The sequence below is a fragment of the Paroedura picta genome, chromosome 16 (assembly GCF_049243985.1).
Source record: "Paroedura picta isolate Pp20150507F chromosome 16, Ppicta_v3.0, whole genome shotgun sequence".
In the NCBI taxonomy this organism is placed as follows: domain Eukaryota; kingdom Metazoa; phylum Chordata; class Lepidosauria; order Squamata; family Gekkonidae; genus Paroedura; species Paroedura picta.
This window is the reverse complement of record NC_135384.1, coordinates 17,862,443-17,881,354: the sequence shown is the minus strand read 5'-3', so window position 1 is coordinate 17,881,354 and position 18,912 is coordinate 17,862,443. Positions and strand designations below refer to the sequence as shown.

The following is an 18,912-nucleotide window of genomic DNA, read 5'->3' as shown; positions in this document are numbered from 1 at the left end:
CAGGCAGAGCCTGGAGGGAGGCTGCACAAGGGGGAGGGGGAGGGGGAGGCTGCTGGGAGGCTGCAGCAGAGAAGAGCTAGACCTCTGCGATCGGCGCGGTTTAGCTGTGCTTAGAGCGTCAGACGAGGATCTGGGAGACCCAGGTTCAGATCTTCGCTCTGCCATGAATACATGCTGAGTTAGATGTAGTCAACCTGACCCACCTCAGGAGGGTGATTGTAGAGAAAATAAAATGGAGGAGCGGGAATTGATATGGATCCCCACCAGGGCTCCTTGGAGAAAGGGCAGGATAGAAATATGCTGAATGAACATATTTGCCCCACAGGAAGAGCACTGTGAATGTGTGCTTGTGTGTGTGTGTGTGAAGCATTGTGGAATCATGGCTGGCTTAGGGCTGCCCCACAGAGTTTCCAGGGCAAGAGACCAACCCAAGCATTTTGCCTTTGTCTTCCGCTGCATGCTGGTCCTGCTGTTCCTGGGAAATCCCCCATCCAGGGCCAACCCTGCTTAGCTTCTGAGATCTGACAAGATTGGGCCATCCAGGTCAATGTATGATGATCCCCCCCTACTTTGTAGTGCTGTACACAAAGTTTTATTATGGTATATATCTGTGGGTTGGATTCAAATTTAAGCCAGCCCTCTCTTTTTCTTGATGGCACTACTGAAGATTTTGGGCAGATTTCTCTGGGGGAAGCAGCAAGGAAACAAGATGAAACTGGGGGAGGAGGGAGGAGGGAGAGATGGTTTCAGCTCAGCTGGCTTTTGTGACTTCTCCTTCCCCCAACAGATGTACCGGCTGACACTCCGAACCAGCAAGGAGTCCGTTTCAAAGCACCTTTGTGAGCTGCTCTCTCAGCAGTTCTGAGGCATCGGAAGCACCAGAGGAGGGAAGGGAGACGGCTGTTCCTGCACACTGGCCGCCTCTTGTCTGCCTCTTCTGGTTTCTCTACACACCAGGGGCCTCTGGAAAGACTGTACTGCTCCCTGCCTGTTGTCGTGATAACCTCTGTGTTCTCGTTGCCTAGCCCGGGCCAGCACCAAGGGGGGAAATAAGCAAGGAGGGAGCAAAAAAGGAAAAGGAAAAAAAGAAGCAGCAGCAGTCTGTGGGTTGGATGAAGTACAATTTGGGGCGGGGGTGGAGTGAGATGACAGGTGTCAGTCATTTTTCCAGGAGTAATCTTCCTCTTAGCAGGAGGGTGGCCCTTGGATGAAATCAGGACCCTCCCCCCCCCCGCACCCCAGAGGCCAGGTCCATACTCACTCAGGCTGGGGCTGAGAGGTGTGGTCTTAATTCTCAACTCCCCCCACCCCAGACACACACACACACACACACACACACTTTCTCTCTCTCTCTTTCTCTCTCTCTCTCTCCTGTATGATGTTAGGCTGGCATCTTGTGTTTTTTTGTTTACAATCTTAACTCCTCCTTCCCTTTCACATCTTTCCTCTGGGCAGGGGAGTGGTGGAAATACGTCACCAACTCCAGGTCCTCCTGAGCTGGCTGGAGGGAGGGAGGGGAAGTGGAGGGAAAGAATGCTTGTAGGGGGTTTTTTGTGTGCGTTTCTTTGCCTTGTGTATTCTCCTCTGGGTGGGAGGGATGCATTCTCCCCTTTCCTTTGTCACAGACCATTCCAGTGTTACAGTGTGTGTGTTTTTGTGAGGAAGTAATCTGATGCGGAGAACAGGCCTGCCTTCCTGTTCTCTTGCGCTCACCCCCGTCCTAGAAAGCAAGCTGTACAGTGGGGTGAGGAGGGAAGATTTGCTCCCCCAGTCCCAGCAGTTCTAATGGGCTCCTGAAGCCGGAAGGAGGGGAGATGAGCTCTGGAGTGCTGCCCCTCCCCCCCATGCATTTTGGACAGAAGGGAGTGGGGGGAAGTGAGGGTTCAGTTCATGCTAGTTTGGGGGTGTCCCAGCTTCCTATGCTGGTCCGGGCTCCATGTTACTCTGCTGTGTAGGTGTTATCTAGCGCATCTTAGTTTTAATCTGGTTTTTTTGAATGCCTGTAATCTTATCTCCATGTGACTCTAATAAAGCCGTGGGGGCGGGGGAGAGCCAGAATCAAGCCAGGCTGGGCCACCCCCACACCGCTGACTGACCTGTTGCCTTGTGCTGCCTTTGTCTTCGGATAAACCGGATGAGGTGCAGGATGGAAGCGCTGGCCCTGGAGCCGGAGAATGGCCGACCTCTGAGCTAGGGGCAGCCGTGATTTGACAAGGCTGAATTTGCTGTTCTTGGCACAAAGACTTCTAGTCCACTCTTAGCTTCATGGGTTTTGGACTGAAGCTAATATCCCTCTCCTCAGCAGAGTGGTTTTCCCTGGCCCTAGAAGGCTCTTCAGACATAAAGGTTGAGCTGCATAAGGATATGTATTCACTGAGAGACCGGACCTCCTGGGCTGTACCAACTTGAGGCCAGTCTAAAAAGAAGGAAGTAACAACAATTGAACATCTGCTGGGAACTTCCATCATGGAGAACCAGGAAGGGAATTAGATGGTAGACCACCTTGGTATCCGTGGTGGACAGTGCTGCTAGCGAGGAGTTAAATTTTGCAGTGAGGAACTCTCTTCACCCCTGGTGTGAATAAATGATGCAGATTATCTGCATAACTATGCTTTTGGATGCCACTTATTTCAGTAACCACTGCTGAAGTGTTTGCGGCAGCTGGAAAGATGGGATATGGCACGAGAAAGTGTTGCATTAAAGAAGCAGTTGGATCTATGCAGACACATGACATGTTTTGCTGTATGTGTCTTTGCGCCATGTTTGGGAGAGTGCCTGCCGCTGCTGTTTGGATAGGCCCACTACCTTGCAGGGCTAAAATCTTACGCTTTACAAAAGCAAAAAGGGTAACAAAAATCCAACCTTACTAGACAAGTTAGGAACATAAAGGTTGAGCTGCAGATAGTTCTATATTTAAAATGCAAATACCTATTATAATCAGGTGCATATAATAAAAATGTATTATGTACAGTATAATACAATCAACAGTAACACATGGAAGTAAGACCAGATGCATTTCAACCTTAAGGGTCTTTCTAAGTGGTGAAAGTGCATTCTCATGTGTTAAACAGGAAATCGGCTGTCTAAGGTAGTGGCTGGAGCAGTCTGACTCCTGCCTCAATTCGTTCGGCCTAACCCCCCAAAAAAGCCACCCAAACATCAAAAAATTGGCCGAGTAAAAAACACACACAAAAAACATGACTAAATCAATGCCCAAGCTATCAAATCAAACCACAGAGGGAAATAATTCACACTGAAGCCTAAAAGGAAAATGATTTAAGCTGACTCAACCAGAAGCTGATCCCAAGATACAACCCAATATCAAACCGAAGAAAAGACAGAAGAAACAAACCAAGACAAGCCTGAAAACAAAGCCTGGAAAGAGAAAAGGAAAAAACCCACCAGCTCTCCTGGTTGCAATCCCGGCTCTGCTCCGCCTATGCTGCCCAGGGACTTGGACTGCCGCTCCAATCGTGAGCTCTGCCATCCTACAGATCCGAGCCGCACAGGACCTTGCGCAGCCCCTGCTGCCCGGCCCACGCCACCCCCCACTGCTGCTGCCATGGACAACACTACTGGCTGCACCACGCTGGCCCCACCACTGGCCCCACACCACTACCGCCACTGTGGCCTGGCAGCAACCATTCTGCACCAGTCCCTGCCTCCATTGCCGCCCCAGACCATACTGCGGAGAACCTCTCATCCCACCGCCCCCTGGATCTTCAAGTCTCCGGTACTGTACCAGGTCCCCTCTGCAGCAGGGCCAGATCCCTTCATTTACCGCGTCACGATTGACCGTCTGACCCAGACAGCCCCAGGAGCCTCCATTGCTGCTCAGAGCTGGTACTGCCACCGCCGTGGCCCATCGTGCGGGAGACACCACCTGTCCTGCCACTGCCTGGAGGCCCACGGTCAAGACTGCCACAGCCAGAGCTGTGCAAGGCCCAATGCTATGCAGAGGTCATCAACAAGCTCTGACCCCACATCCCAGCCTGGCCTTGCAGGCCTTTGGCCAGCACCCTTTCATGCTGGGTGGAGACCGGGCTTCTGATCGCACCCAGCCCATCTATGCCACCGGGACCAAAGAATTGAAGAAAAACCGAAGAAGAAAGCCCATGAGAGAAATTTCACAGAGCGGTGGGGGGAGGAAAAGCCACCGGAGAACTGGACAAGCTGCACAAAAAGCATGTTTCATGGGGGAAGGGGAAATTGGCAGGAGAAAAAAACAGACAAAATCTGTACTTGGGGGGGGGGTGCTATTCTGGCAGGAGGATCAATCGGGACAAGTCTGTAAAAAAAAATCTTTATTTCCCGGGAGGGGGGGGGGGCTGTTGGCAAGAGTATTGCTGGAGGAACTAGGCGAAGTCACCACCAGGCCATAATTTTAGACGGGAAGCATTCAAACGGGCAGGAATAATTTCAGCAGGCAACAACTAGGCGGGAAACATCCCAGTGGGTGGGAACAAATTCAGTGAGAACTTGTATGCACCGAGGGGAAGAAAAAGTGAAGGGGGGGGGTAGACACTCTCTGGAAGAAGGGAAGAAACAGGAAGAAGGGAGGGAGGGTAGACACCAAAGCCCATCAGCCCAATCAAAATTGTTAGATAAGCCCCCAATCTATTTCAAACTGATCCCTCTTATTGGCGTACCGAAACCCATTGACTGTCAGCCCATAGTGATTATTCCCAATTCAAGCTATCTTGTCACCCACTCCAGCCTATTCACACTCATTTAATTAACATATATTAAATTAAACAATCCATCCCTAGCCTAGCCCAATTGATAGTTCCTTTAAATCAAGTGACTACCTTCAATCAATTCATCCCCACATCGACTTGCCCAAGTAATTTACCATCTTAACACAAAAATCACCCACACATCAACTACATCTGAGATCCCTCTCCCAATACACAACATGACCTAACACGAAACACACACAACACCCACCTGGACTGGGCAATCCTTAAGATGCCATAAATGGCGACCAGGGCCACCCCTCCAGAAACAAACATGACACAAGTCACCCCCCATATGTACTTAACAACCGGAATGGGCAGCCCGGATATGCCTTCAGAAGCGATTGGGCCTGTCCATCCAAAGCCACATATTTCCTGCCAAACACAACAGAAACCACCCACTTAACAGGACAGAACCGGGGTCCGAGGAACCCTAGCAAAATAAACACCAAACAAGATAAGGCACCTACTGAGACCCCTGTGGAAATAGATTAGACAAACCTAACCTCCAAATACAGACATCTCACAGGCATCACACACACCGACCACAATGGAGGGAGTGATAACATGAGGGGAGCCAAACGGGTCAGGGATTCTGATATTGAGGGGAAGAGGCAGAGACAGCGATGGGTGGAGGTGGGGCAAGCTAAGGGACCTGAGATATAGCTATGCTCGGACCCCTTCCAACCTCCGTCCCATCCGTTGAGACGCTAGGATAGAGGCAACTCGCCTCCAACACTGATCCTGTGCAATGCCAGGTTGATTGATAATAAGACCTAGACACTGCAAGACTACTTTGCAAATAACAGTGGCCCTGGCATGCATGATGGAGACCTGGGTCAGGGAGGGTAAGACAATTGCCCTTAAAGAACTAGCCCCTGCCAGCCTCCAAGCCTCACAGGGAAGTGGAAGGAGGAGGGAGTGGCCAGGGGTGGGAGATGGAAGGCGATTGGTTGGCTGCTGGACAGACAGGCAAGCTGGTTGGAGGAGGAGGCACTCAGGAGCTATTAAATGCACCTCATTAGAATAAATATTCTAAACTTTCTATGTAGCTCAACCTTTAGGTTCTTCATGCATGTAAATTGATAGAGCATTAAAATATCAACCACTGGATTTTAGCTTCCATTTATTGTTGATTCAATCTGAATTGGAAATAATCTGTTACAATTCAAATTCAGGCACTTTATCTGCCTCATAACAATTAAAATTCATACAAAAGCTTCAAATACTTTATACAAAAAGCAGTTCACAAAACATTTTATTAACTCTTATAAACTGTAAGGTTAAGTCAAAATTAGTATGGCTTTTCAATGAGCAGATGTGAATGGCAACTCCAGAAACATTGAAATAAGAGCCTCCAGCAGTAGAAACACAGAATGTGTAGCATGTGCAAGTTACCATAGAAATTGTAAGGGGAGATGAAGGTGCAAATGCAGCTGGGGAAAGATGGGCTGATGACAGTTTCTACCTTCAGTCCTCCTGTATCCAAAGTGCTACAAGTAGGCACCTTCCAACCCAGGTAAGAACTGCTGAACTGTACTCTATTATAAACCTTGGTTTCGCAGCTACTGTCGCTATTGACCTACCTGTCTCAGTCTTCTAATGGAGATGCATTTGTGTTTCTTGTATGGCTGTGATGTCAATGCATAACTACCTGCAGACAGTAGTGAGAGATACATGTTGCTGTTTTAAAAAGTGAGCATTTCTGGTAAAAAGCATTTCCTAAGAGCCAAGTTGGTGTAGTGGTTAATAGCCTCAATTTGGTGAGTTGAGCTTGATTCCCCACTCTTCCCCATGCAGCCAGCTAGCTGACCATGGACCAGTCACAGTTCTATCAACTCTCAGCCTCACCTATTTCACAAGGTGTCTGTCGTTGGGAGAGAAAAGGAAGGCAATTGTAAGCCACTTTGAGACTCCTTCGGGTAGTATTAAAACTAGCTCTTCCTTTCTGTACAGGGGTGGGGGAGGTGGAAGAGGCCACAGCCAATTATCAAAGCTGAGAGTGTCTCAGTGACCTCCTTTGATAGCAACCAGGGTCAGGGAGGTTTGCTCTCATCCTCAGAATTCGTCCTATTTTGAGAATTGCTTCCATATCCAAGCTGCTCTGATATACAGGAAATACACCCTCATGGAATTTTTCTGGAGGAGGCACATCCTACCCCAGCATCCAGTTGGGAACTCCCCTGGTCAGAGGGCAGAATCCTCAGCTGTGAGGGCCTGCAGCGTGCTGGTTGCCAGGGAGCGCAGGGCAAAGGTGGGCACATTTGGCTTCAGGAGTAGGAAGAGTTGGTGCCGCCTCCCGTGGATGGCATAGGCCTTGTATGTGGCACTGACTATGTAGCAGTGCTGCGGGTGGTGTGCAAAACCGGCCAGGAACTCCTCCTGCAAAGGCCCTGAGGAGAGGAGGACAAAGGTTAGGAGGCTAAGTCGGAACGCAAGAGTTGTGTGTGTGCTGTGTGTCTATGAGTTAGTCTGTAAGAATGCACAATGTGTCTTCAGCGACACCAGCACTGAACTGCTTTTATCACAAGCTGAAACCATTAGGACTGCAGTTAGGAAGAAAAGAGAAAACAACCCTTATCCTTTCCATCCGAGTGAGCTCGAAGTGTATGAAAGCCTGAAACGGTTCAGTGTGCAAGTGCTTGCCATTGTTTTTAAGAATCCTAGAAAGACCTTTTTGCTCTCAGTACAAAAAGTGTGAAGCAGATGGTGTCAGGACAGGGTTTGCCAGGTCCAGGTTGGGACATTTCTGGAGATCTGGGGGGTGGAGCCTTGGAGTGGAGCCACAGAATCCACCAAAGCATCCATTTTCTCCAGGGAACAGTCCTGTAGTCCTGAGAGGAGCTGTAATTTCAGGAGATCCCCAGGTCCCACCTGGAGGCTAGCATCCCTGTGTCAAAAGCTGCATCTGCCATTACTCACCTGTGCTCCCTTCTGACTTCTCAGAGGGAAAGTACAAAGAGATAGCTAAAGCGTAGAAAGAGCGAAGGGCACAGAGGCGACTCTTCAGAGGCATCTCGGATCCTGCAAGAGGGAAGCAGAAGGCAGGGGGTTTCAGAGAAACAGCCAGCCCACTGGCACACAGAACGGCAATCACACACGGCTGATTCATGGAATGGCTTGGGGTTGTTGGTGCCCCTCAGAGAATGGGGCAAAGGTGTCTTTTACCTTTGAGCGTGTTTGAGACCTACCTTCTGCCCGGGTGCCATGAGGTTGTACTGTGAAGAGGCTTTTCCTCTGTTCTTGGTTGATCAACAGTAACCTGTTAGGGGAAGGGACAGTATAGCTTTTAGTGGAGACCCATTCTCTACAGGTCTTTGGGTGCAACCAGCATGTCCTACCTATGTGTGAGACTCACCCAAGGATGCCAGGGGCAAGGGATGTGCTTGGGGGGAGACAGCGAGGAGAGGCTCTGGCGGTCTGCTTCAGGAGATCCAGCAATGGGAGCCAAAACTGCTTCACTAGCTGTGGGGGCAAAGTGATTGCTAGCAACGGCTGCCCCCCAGGGTGGCAGACACAGACCAGCTCTTGCTACTCATCTGCTGCCACCCAAGGAGGACATGATACCTTGCGCAGCAGGATAAGGAATATCTATGGTCCTGTCGAGTGCATTTTCATCCTCCATGGAGCTGAAGGTGGCAAAACATGGTTCTTCCCCTCCCATTTAATCCTCACAAGAGCCCAGTGAGGTAGATTAAACTTTTGAGACAGGGACTGGCCTGTGATCACTCAGCAAACATTGTCTTCCAGCTCCATGTGACATTATGACCTCAACAATGCAGTGGTTCACTTTTTTAACACGGATGGGTCAGGCCTAGATGTGTTCTGGAGAGGTGGACTATTGAACACTAAATGCCTCTTTCCAATCCAGAGAGCTTGCAAGGAAACATAGGCAAGCGGCTTCATTTGTAGACACTGGTGCTGATATTCCCTGTCCCTCACCTCATCAGCCAGGTACTGCAAGGAGGGACTCGGCCCACACAACAGCACCACCTCCAAACCAGGAACAAGCTGGAAGGTCAGGAATCGGTGAGGAACCTGTTGAAGAGAAAGGGAAAAGGAAAACCGTCAAACTCGGTTCCCATCTCACCACCTTCCCTCCCAATCTATCTGTTTACTCACTGTAGGACTGCCATGAGGAAGGTAAACGGGCAGATCGCGGGAGGTGTGGGGGGGCAGTGTGCGCACCACCCATATCAGCAGCATGGCCTCCTGAGCTGCAAGCTGCCACCATTGCTCCGTGGCGCACAACACATGGCCCCCAGTAAGCAGACTGCCAAACCTTGACTCAGCTGAGCTGGCAAAGGCTTCCAGGCATTCCTGAATGGGGCGGAGAAGGAAAATCAAGGTTTGCCCACTGGCAAGCTTACAAGTATGTCAATACGAGATAGTCCAAGGATCCCCAGCCAAAGAAAGCTATGCATCAAGCCATGTTTTTACCAATCACTCTATTAGCACGCTCTTACCACATTCCCCTTAACTCCTCTGCCAGTGCAAGCAAAAAGATTACCTCGTGTATATATGACATGTGATCATCCATGGACTTCCTCCCTTGTGCCACCAGCTTGTTCTCACAGCTGGGATGTTATTAATCCCAGAGAGGAGGGGGGTCTTATGCCACTGATCTATCCTGGCCAGTGTCTGCTCTGACTGTTGGTGGCTCTCTAAGATCTCAAGGAGAAGGCCTTTCCATCACCTATTACCACATCATGTGGACTAGTGGTGCCCAGGAGTGGACGTAAGGTCTTCTGCATACAGACCAGATGCTCTACCACTGACCCACTGCCTCACAAAGAAGACAGCATTGCAAGTTGCAAGGGGCATTTGAACACAGGTCTTCCATTCTCCATTTTGTCCTAACAACAACCCTCTGAGGTAGATTAGAAAGACAGCAGGACTGTGACCGCCTCAAGATTACTTAGCAGGGTTTGTGGAAGGACACAGATTTGTCTTGCTGGGGCCAGCCTAACACATGAACCAAAACACCACAGGGGCTATTAGATTTGTGTTGCTTTTAAGTTTCAATTCTGGTGGGTTAGGGTGAGAAAGTGTGTGTATGTGGAGAGGTAGTTGTAACCTGTTGTGAAAAGCGAGCCTCACCTGCAGGATGGCCCTGGAGGGCACCACAGTACACTCCACGTAGTGGGTCAGGTCAGCGCTGCATTTGCCAAGCTCCAGGAAACTGTCAATCAACCTGTAACATGCCTAGAAGGGAGAAGAAGTTGAGTGTGATTTCTGAGTGACCAGCTGGACTTTCTGAGAAAAGGAGGCTCTAAAGCAGGTATCAGCAGGTGCCCTGTCATTCAGACTGCAGCAAAAGATCCCTTCAACTGATCTGAAAGAGCAACACAGACTGGAGCAGCAAGCAGTCTCTAAAACTATGGCTTTGCCCTTGGCCCGGCCCAGCTGGGAAGATTCCCATATGCAATGCCTTTCCGCTTCTTAAGGCCCAACAGAACCTACAATCTGACCTCCAAGTCTCTGGCAGACCCTGGCTCACAACTTACCTTCAGGTCCTTTTTGAGACGTTCAATGTTACGTGCATTCACCAATTCCTCCAGGCCCAACACCAACACCTATGGCAAAACATACAATTCCTAAATCAGAAGGGAAACCTCTCAAGGAAAGATTATGTGCACAGGAGGACAACTGCCAGCTCCCTCAGCAGCTAAGCTAGTTTCTAGCCCTGCTTTGTTCATCATGTCCTCTGTGTTCTTTAGGAATGATAACTTTTAGGTTCTCTAATACCCCAGGTGCAAAGAGTGCAGTTTTCTAAGAGAGTAATTCATCTAAAATGATCCCAAATCCATGCCTGCAATCACTAATGAAGACTTGGATCTCTGCTCCAACGACTGCAGGCAGCCATCAAAGTGTTTTTTGAAAGTGGGTGGGGCCAGGTGGGGCTTTTGCCCATTGAGGTTTCTGACTGACTCAGCAGCTTAAAATAATAGTTTCAATCATCCTCAAGTACCTGAAGAGCTGTTACGGAGGATGGAGCAGAGTTGTCACCTGTTGCCCCAGACGGACGGACCAGAACTAATGGGATGAAATTAATTCAAAAGAATTTTCGGCTAAACATCCAGGAGAAGTTCCTGACAGTTAGAGCGGTTTCTCAGTGGAACAGGCTTCCTCAGGAGGTGGCAAGTTCTCTTTCCTTGGGAGTTTTAAAGCAGAGGCTAGATAGCCACCTGATGGAAATGCTGATTCTGTGAACTTAGGCAGACTGTAAGTTGGTGGACAGAAGGGATTGTGTCTGAGCTTGGCTCTTGTGTCTCTTTGTTGCATGCCCAGGGAAATGCTAATTGCCACTTTGGAGTTGGGAGGCCAATTTCCTCCAGGCCAGAACAGCCATGGATTCTGGGGTGGGGTTTTTTTTGGGGGGGGGGTTGGGGTTGGGGGGGAGGAGGCATCATCTGGGCATGGAATCGGTGTCACTGTGGATAGACAGGTAGTTGTGAATTTCCTGCATTCTGCAGGGGGTTGGACTAGATGACTCTGGGAGTAACTTCCAACTTTATGATTCTACTAGAAATTAAGTCTGCTGTAGAGAAAATACAGCGGGCGCTACTGGGCGGTGGGTGGTTGGGGGAGGCCTGGGAGGTGGGAAGGAAGGAAGGCATAGAGAAAGTGAAGGAGGGGGGATAGACACTCCCTGAGAAGACTATCTGCAGCTTTTATATGGAATATTTAAAATAAAGGCTAAACATAACTAACTTAGGTGCCTCGCCTTTCACTGTTTGTCCCCACCCCCACCCCCACACCAATGGACTGGGCTTGTACCGCTAGCTCCTTTTGCAGGCTGAGAATAGCTTTCTATCACCCTTATTACTCACCATGGCATTGAAGACATTGTCAAGGAGTCTCCCAAGGCTGAAGTCACTTTCACCTTCGTCTGAGGACAGGACAATAAGGGTGATGCTGGGAACATTAAACATACAATGTTGAGAGAGGCAAAAATGCTGGAATGCCAAAGAAGGCACTGCCGATTCAGTGCTACAGCTTTTAACAGGTACCACTGTATTTTCAAAGATCTGTCTCCCGCTACCTTGGTTAGTGACTTGTTTTGGCATTATCCTTATCATGAAATGAGATGCAAAAGACCTGAATAACTTCAGAGTCATTATGTGTCATCAAGTCATAAAAAACCCTCGGAGACCCCAGACCATGAGTTTTGAAGGCAAGACATTAATAGAGGGGGTTTGCCATAGAAATCCTTTTCTCCCTTAGTGGTTTCCTATTCAAGTACTATGACTGATCTTGCTTAGCTTCCAAGCTCTGATGAGATCAGGCTTGGTTGGGCAATCACAAAAGCAGAAAACAACTGTGTTGGGCAAATACAGATGGTTTATATTAGGAGCACATAGAGTTGTAAAACATTCCCACATTTAAGCTAATAGTAATAAGACAATCCTCAAAGTTCTTCTGACAAAATACTTGGGAGCTGCAAATGTAGATAAAGAATGGCATCCAAATAATAAAAGTCCAAAGACGGAGTTCTGGATAAAAAGTCCATTCTGATGACTCTTCCTCAGTCTGCCAGTTCTGCCAATTAAGCTTGCCATTTGTCTTCTTTGAAGGAAGTCCTACAAACATAGTTATCTACTAGAATATGAAAACAACACCAATAATGACAACACAGGCAAAGCTGTGAACAATTAGCATAATACTAACAAAGTAAGTTTTTACTTTAATGGGATTCAAGCCTAAAACTTCATAATGCAACACCCAAGTATTTTGTTAGTATTATGTGGCATGACTGCTCCTAATATAAATCGTTTGTATTTGCTTTTGCAACTGATGTTTTTTACACTGTGTTCCTTCCTTGCTGTCTTGGTTGGGCGAACAGGCTGCTCTAGCTGTTTGTGTGAGGGAGGGAAATATCTTGGGAAGCAAAGAGAGCCCAAGAAAACATTTTAATTCTTTTTGTTTGCAATCCTTCCCCCCCCCCCCCCGTTAGTGTGGAGACTAAGTGGTGGCACAGATACCTACAACCAGAAAAGTGGGAGAACCCCCCCTCCCATTCTAACAAGGTCCTGGAAGCTGGTTAGTATACAATCTTCAATTTACATGTCTTCTGAGAACTGCTGCATACAATGGTGCTGTGGGTGCTAATGAGAAGAATGAGAATGCAGGGGTCCAGAAAAGTGCCTGAGACCATCTTGCCTAATAACCCCCCAGCCTCTTAAAATGGATGTACTAAATAAAGATAGCCTATATCCTGAGTATTAGCCAGGTCTATTTTTTTTTAATGCAAGCACTAAAACTAGATATTGAGTTCTTATTTAAAAAGCACAGATATGGATATTTTCAGTATTCCCACTATTTGATGGCAACTACAAAAATTGTTAAACCATTTGATAATTTGCCCCCTGATCACCTGATATCAGTGCAGTAGCTCTTGCAGTACAATTTCTTTGCTCACCTGTTGTGGAACACTTTCCACACCACACGAGTGTTCTCTGTAGAGGCAGCTGTCAGCAGGACATCCAAGTTGGAACCAAACATGTGAACCCCATTGAGGGAGCCAATCACAGAGAAGGGGAGCTAGAAGAGCAGGTGAGCACTATTATTTTTTGTGATTCACAATTTTCATCTTTCAGAGTAATAACAATCTTGAGTAATTTTCACGTTATGCAGCTGTCACAGTTTAAACCAGAATCTTCATGCTGGAAGCTTTCCCAATGTGCAATCTATCGCACACTTCTATTGAAAAGGAGAACTTGCTATAAGACAGTTTTGTAAATTCACTAGTATGCCAGAACACTGGCCTCTCACTAACTATTGTCTACTCTAGTTCTTAAACTGTTCTTAAAGTTCTTTTCTGAAGAGATTTTAAGTGGGCAACCTATGCACTGTACAGTACTAATAGCAGATTGTTGAGTTTAACTCTTTCTGCCAGTTCAATAATTTCATTATTGAATAATTTCATTATTGAACTGGCAGAAAGAGTTTTACTAATTTCATTCACTTACACTTTGTTTCTCAGAGAGAAATGCATACTGTAATTAATGTAAATAAAATACTTTTGTGAGCCCTGGCTCCCAAAAGCTCATGTCACATAAGTATGCTAATCTTTACATGTGCCACAAGCCTATGGGATTGTTTTGGCTATGAAGACTCCTCTGGCACCTTAAAAATGAACCAATTTATTGTACCAGAAGCTTCCTGTGAGTCTGAGTTTTAATTCTTGGTTTATCTTGTACTTGTCAAAAAAAATCAACTACCACAAATAATATATTAATAAAAATAAATGAATCAATAATATACTAAAATGTTCTGATTTATTTGAGACAGAATGTAAAAGTTTTATCACAGTGCTTTCCAAGAGAAATGTCACAGAACATATCTCTTAATTAATATATTGAAATAAAGGAAAGTTTGTGCTTTTTTAAAATACAAATGTGTTGTTCACCATATAGCAGAAGTGACTACTGTTTTTCAAGAAAGTGGCTTGTGTGTCTTTTACAAGCCAAAAGTTTCAAGATAATACAAAACTTCCAGGAGGGTACATGGGTAAGTCTGTTCATTTGAGGCAGCAAAATAAAGTAGGAATCCAAGGAATGAAGTTTCCTGAATTACTTCACCAATGCACCAGCAAGCTCCGACTCATGAAATGAAGTTCACAATAGAATTGTTATTGTTTAAGGCAGGGGTAGTCAAACTGCGGCCCTCCAGATGTCCATGGACTACAATTCCCAGAAGCCCCTGCCAGCATTTGCTGGCAGGGGCTCCTGGGAATTGTAGTCCATGGACATCTGGAGGGCCGCAGTTTGACTACCCCTGGTTTAAGGCGTCGCTGGATTCTTGTTTCATAATAGTGTTTCCAGCCAGAGCACAAATCTATGTATCTTATGCACAGCAGGGAAGACCCTTGAGCCGAGCAAGCGGGAAGCAAAGAAATGCTCTTGCCGGAGGGAAGGAAGCAGCAGCCACAACCCTCACCTGCTGCTTGACGGAGTCACCGCGGCTCCTGCAATACAAGGGCACTCCACTGCTGGCTGTAAGGCACAGCAAGGTCACGGAGTCGCCGCTTTCCTCCCACATCTCCAGACTGAAGAACTCCGCCGGCGGCCTCCAGCTCCGCTTGCTTCATGCCTCTTGCAGGTCCCCAGCCCTCCTCTCCTACTTCTTCCCCGAGCTCAGGTTCGCCATCTTGGGAACTCGCTGAATGCTGGGATGCTCAAGCGGCCCCGTTGCCATGGCAACATGTTCCCCTCGCTGGTTGGTTACTCTCCGGCGTTTCTTCTCCGCCTCTGGGAAGAAATAAAATTCTATTCAAAGGACGCAGAATGCTCCGCGCGTCACACGCATGCGCGTTGAGGCCAGACCTGCAGGAAAGCGCTTCCGGTCGGCGGGCGGCAAGGCAGAGCTAGCCGGATGTCAGCGTTGGGTATGGAGGGGGGAAGGAAGGGGTGGGAGTCAGACTTTGAGGGAAATATTGCCTAGGGGAGGCTGAGGCAGATATCTTTTCTCCATTTCCTCTTTATTTATTGGGCTACGTGGATTCTATTTCTTTTCTGTTCTGCTAAAGTGAGGTCCAACGTTGAGAAATTGGCGGCAGAGAATTCGGGGCTCCTTCTTCTATAAAGCTCGAGTTGATGCGGTGCTAATCTCATGCAACTGTTAAACGGGTGGTTCAGGTTGTTCAGGTTCAGGCCAGCGCAAACCAGCAACGTCCACCCCCCCCCCCCTTCGGACGTTTAATTAAGAAACTCGCTGCTACAAGAAGTGAAACGGCAGCTGTCGATGGCTTTAATAAAAAGGGTTAAGCTCACGGAGAAGGCACAGCAGGCATTATTAAAACAGTCGTAATCAAATGGCGTCTTTGCATGTTGGCTTGACAGTAAGTATGCTTAGAGTGATACTCAAACGTCCAGGCAAGATACTTTGAACTAGAATTTGGTGAAAATAGCAAGGGCTTCCTTCGCTTGTGAGATGGTCCCTGTGGGGGAAAATATGCAAGACTAGATGGATTTGAGGTCCAATCAAGGAGGCCCTATTTGTCTGGCTCTGCCTTACTTGTTGATTTGCTGCTTTCTCCTGAAAACCACTACTAAATTATTAGTGTATGTTTCTCTCCCATTTCCATTGCTGTGCTCACCCCTCCCCTACCAGATTAGGATTGCCAATTTTAGGTTGGGAAATATCTGGAAACTTGGGCGGTGGAACAGGAAGAGGGCAGGGCTTGGGGAGGGTGTTCAATGGGATATAATGCCATAGTTTGCCTTCCAAAGCAGCCATTTTCTCCAAGTGAACCCCCTTCTAGGATCTAGAAGAAGAAGAAGAAGAGTTGGTTCTTATATGCCGCTTTTCCCTACCCGAAGGAGGCTCAAAGCGGCTTACAGTTGCCTTCCCATTCCTCTCCCCACAACAGACACCCTGTGGGGTGGGTGAGGCTGAGAGAGCCCTGATATCACTGCTCGGTCAGAACGGTTTTATCAGTGCTGTGGCGAGCCCAGGGTCACCCAGCTGGCTGCATGTGGGGGAGCGCAGAATCGAACCTGGCATGCCAGATTAGAAGTCCGCACTCCTAACCACTACACCAAACTGGCTCTCGAAATCTAGAAATCAGTTGTAATCCCAGGAGATCTCCAGCCATCACATGGAGGTTGGCAACCCTACACCAGATACTGTATGCCTTTTATGTTCCTTTGCATTGAATATTATTGGTCACTGATGTAAATTTTGCTTCTTTTCATTAAAGAATATGGTTGGTGTATAGCCCCTCCCCATCTTAGGTAGCTGGAGGAAATGGTGGTGCCAACACTGGACATGCCTGCTCAGCCCATGGGGATGGTAGCCGACGTGGTCTTCGTCATTGAGGGCACCGCCAATCTTGGACCTTACTTTGAGTCCTTGCGCAAGCATTACCTCCTGCCTGCAATTGAGTGAGTGTTGAAGAGATTCCGCAGTATAAGAACTTCTTGGTTGCAAGAAAGAGGACCTTTATGGGAGATCCAGGCACTGCTGGAGAAGGCAGTGTTCAGAAAGTGCTTTCTTCTCAGAAGTAGATATTTTTTGCCTAATAATAATATGAAATATATGTTTAATGATCTGACCGAATTGTTATTTGCCTTGTAGTATAAAGTACATTTAATTCAAGCCTGTTAGAGCAGTGGTCCCCAACCTGCGGTCTGCGGCTCGGTGCCGGTTCCCTCTCCCCGCCCCCGCCGTAAAAAACTTCCCCGGGCCGCAAGCTTGCGGCCCGGGAAGCTTCTTACTGCGGGAGGGGGGGAGAGGGAATCAGGGCTGCGCCGCGCAATTTTGGCTGCACATGGCGCATTCGCGCTGCGCGGGCGGGGCAGTTGCCCTGCCAGTACCCAGCCGGAAAAAGGTTGGGGACCACTGTGTTAGAGAACAATACAGATAACAGAATAAAAGAGGAGGTTGAGAGGGGACATGATTGCTATCTTTAAGTATTTGAAAGGTTACCACTTAGAGGGCTGTATCAAAAGAAGTATAATGTCTAGATCATGCAAAGTGATGGCTTTGCTCTGGTTAGACCTCAGAATACTGTGTTAGTGTTGGGCACCACAACTGAAGAACGATGTAGACAAACTGGAATGCATCTAGAGGAGGGCAACGAAAATGGTGAGGGGTTTGGAGACCAAGTTGTATGAGGAAAGGTTGAGGGAGCTTGGTCTGTTTAGCCTGGAGAGAAGATAACTGAGAGGTGGTATGATAGCCATCTTCAAGTACTTGAAGGGCTGTCACATAGAGTAGCGATCCCCAACCTGTGGGCCGTGGACCACATGTGGTCTGTCGACTAATTGGAGGTGGGCCGCTAAGGACGCCTTCTCCCCCCCCAGCCCTTTACTTCATCCCCCCCCCCCCCGGCCCTTTACAACACACTTTGGGTGTCATTGTCTCCCATCACTCCCAGATGGGACTATCTCGTTGCAGAGAAACAAGCTCAGGGTTCCCATTGATTTGTCATTGTCATGAGTTAAAATTTCCATGAAAATAAAATGTTCCTTATGTTCATTGTTGTGGCGTGTCTGTATCTTATTTTGAAGGGATGTTTAAACATTACCATAGCGATCAGAGAGCGTTAGGGCAATGGTTCAGAGTAGAGGAGTAAACTACCCCCCCCCCCACCGGGCCTCAGTAAAATTGTCAAGCGTTGAGTGGTCCCCGGTAATAAAAAGGTTGGGGACCACTGACATAGAGGATGGAGCAGAGATGTTTTCTGTTGCCACAGAGGGTTGGACCAGAACCAAGGGGGTGAGATTAATTGAAAATAATGTTTGGCTAAACATCTGGAAGAAGTTCCTGACAGAGCAGTTCTTCTATGGAACAAGCTTCTTCAAGAGGTGGTAGGTTCTCCTTACTTGGGGAATTTTTAAGCAGAGGCTTGATAGCCACCTCACAGAAATGCTGTGAATGTAGACAGGTTGTAAGTGGCCGGGTAGAAGGGATTGTGACCATGTTTGGCTCTTGTGGTCCTTTCCTACTTGCCAAGGGAAATGCCGATTGCCACTTTTGGGTTTGGAAGTAAATTTCCTTGAGGCCAAGACTGGCCATGGATCCTGAGGTTTTTTTTGGGGGGGGGGGCATCATCTGGCCATGGAATTGGGGTCACTGTGGGTGGGCATGTAGTTGTGAATTTCCTACATTTTGTAACGGGTTGGAGGTCCCTTCCAACTCTATGATTCTAGGAGGGCAGGGAAAGTTTCCTATTGGCAGCAGAGGATAGGACCTTCAATAATGGATTTAAACTGTGTGGAGAGTGCTATTGGCTAGATATCAGGAAAAAATTTCACACAGTAACAGTGGTGAGCCCCTTCACTGGCAATCTTCAAGCAGTGGCTGGGCAGATACTTATCCTGGATGCTTTAGGCTGATCCTGCATTGAGCAGAGGGTTGGACTAGATGGCCTGTATAGCCCCTCTGTGGCCATACTATGATTTTCAGACACTGTACAACCGTACTTTTAAGTATTGTCTGCTGTTTTCAGTAGGGCTTATCCATAAGTGTTCTTGTACTACTACGTGGTCTTACATCCAAGTAAACTTACATAGTTATCGTATAAGATGGTACATTTACTTGGAAATATATCCCACTCATTTTAGTGAAATATATGTGGTAACAGGAAGCTTGTAGTACAATGTATCTAATTGGCATTTTATTAATAAACTGCAGATATATTCTCCCTCTTCGTTTATGTGTCCAGGAT

The 18,912-nt window shown here is 47.7% G+C and overlaps 3 protein-coding genes across 14 annotated transcripts in view; 2 read left to right on the top strand and 1 right to left on the bottom strand.

Annotated features, from left to right (window-relative positions):
- The window catches only part of AP2A1 (adaptor related protein complex 2 subunit alpha 1), a 37,525-nt gene extending 35,430 nt beyond the window's left edge, over positions 1 to 2,095 (top strand). For all 7 annotated transcript variants that reach the window (XM_077313768.1, XM_077313767.1, XM_077313771.1 and 4 more), the window contains one exon: positions 788 to 2,095. In XM_077313768.1, coding sequence (XP_077169883.1) covers positions 788 to 865 — 78 coding nt within the window. In that variant the 3' untranslated portion in view covers positions 866 to 2,095. The remainder of the gene's footprint in view (positions 1 to 787) is intronic.
- Positions 2,096 to 5,845: 3,750 nt separating this feature from the next.
- Positions 5,846 to 14,948, bottom strand: FUZ (fuzzy planar cell polarity protein). The gene is made up of 12 exons (XM_077313781.1): positions 14,679 to 14,948; positions 13,159 to 13,280; positions 11,570 to 11,654; positions 10,244 to 10,312; positions 9,837 to 9,941; positions 8,859 to 9,056; positions 8,679 to 8,774; positions 8,095 to 8,201; positions 7,928 to 7,998; positions 7,659 to 7,760; positions 6,896 to 7,129; positions 5,846 to 6,390 (listed from the first exon to the last, which is right to left on the bottom strand). The coding sequence occupies exons 1-11, from the start codon at positions 14,778 to 14,780 to the stop codon at positions 6,924 to 6,926; spliced, it is 1,263 nt and encodes a 420-aa protein (XP_077169896.1). The 5' UTR covers positions 14,781 to 14,948; the 3' UTR covers positions 5,846 to 6,390; positions 6,896 to 6,923.
- Positions 14,949 to 15,023: 75 nt separating this feature from the next.
- The window catches only part of MED25 (mediator complex subunit 25), a 32,931-nt gene continuing 29,042 nt past the window's right edge, over positions 15,024 to 18,912 (top strand). For 4 of the 6 annotated variants that reach the window (XM_077313780.1, XM_077313778.1, XM_077313779.1 and 1 more), the window contains exons 1-2: positions 15,133 to 15,579; positions 16,441 to 16,624. In XM_077313780.1, the coding sequence (XP_077169895.1) occupies positions 16,488 to 16,624 (137 nt within the window). In that variant the 5' untranslated portion in view covers positions 15,133 to 15,579; positions 16,441 to 16,487. The other 2 variants (XM_077313776.1, XM_077313777.1) reach the window with 2 other exon arrangements.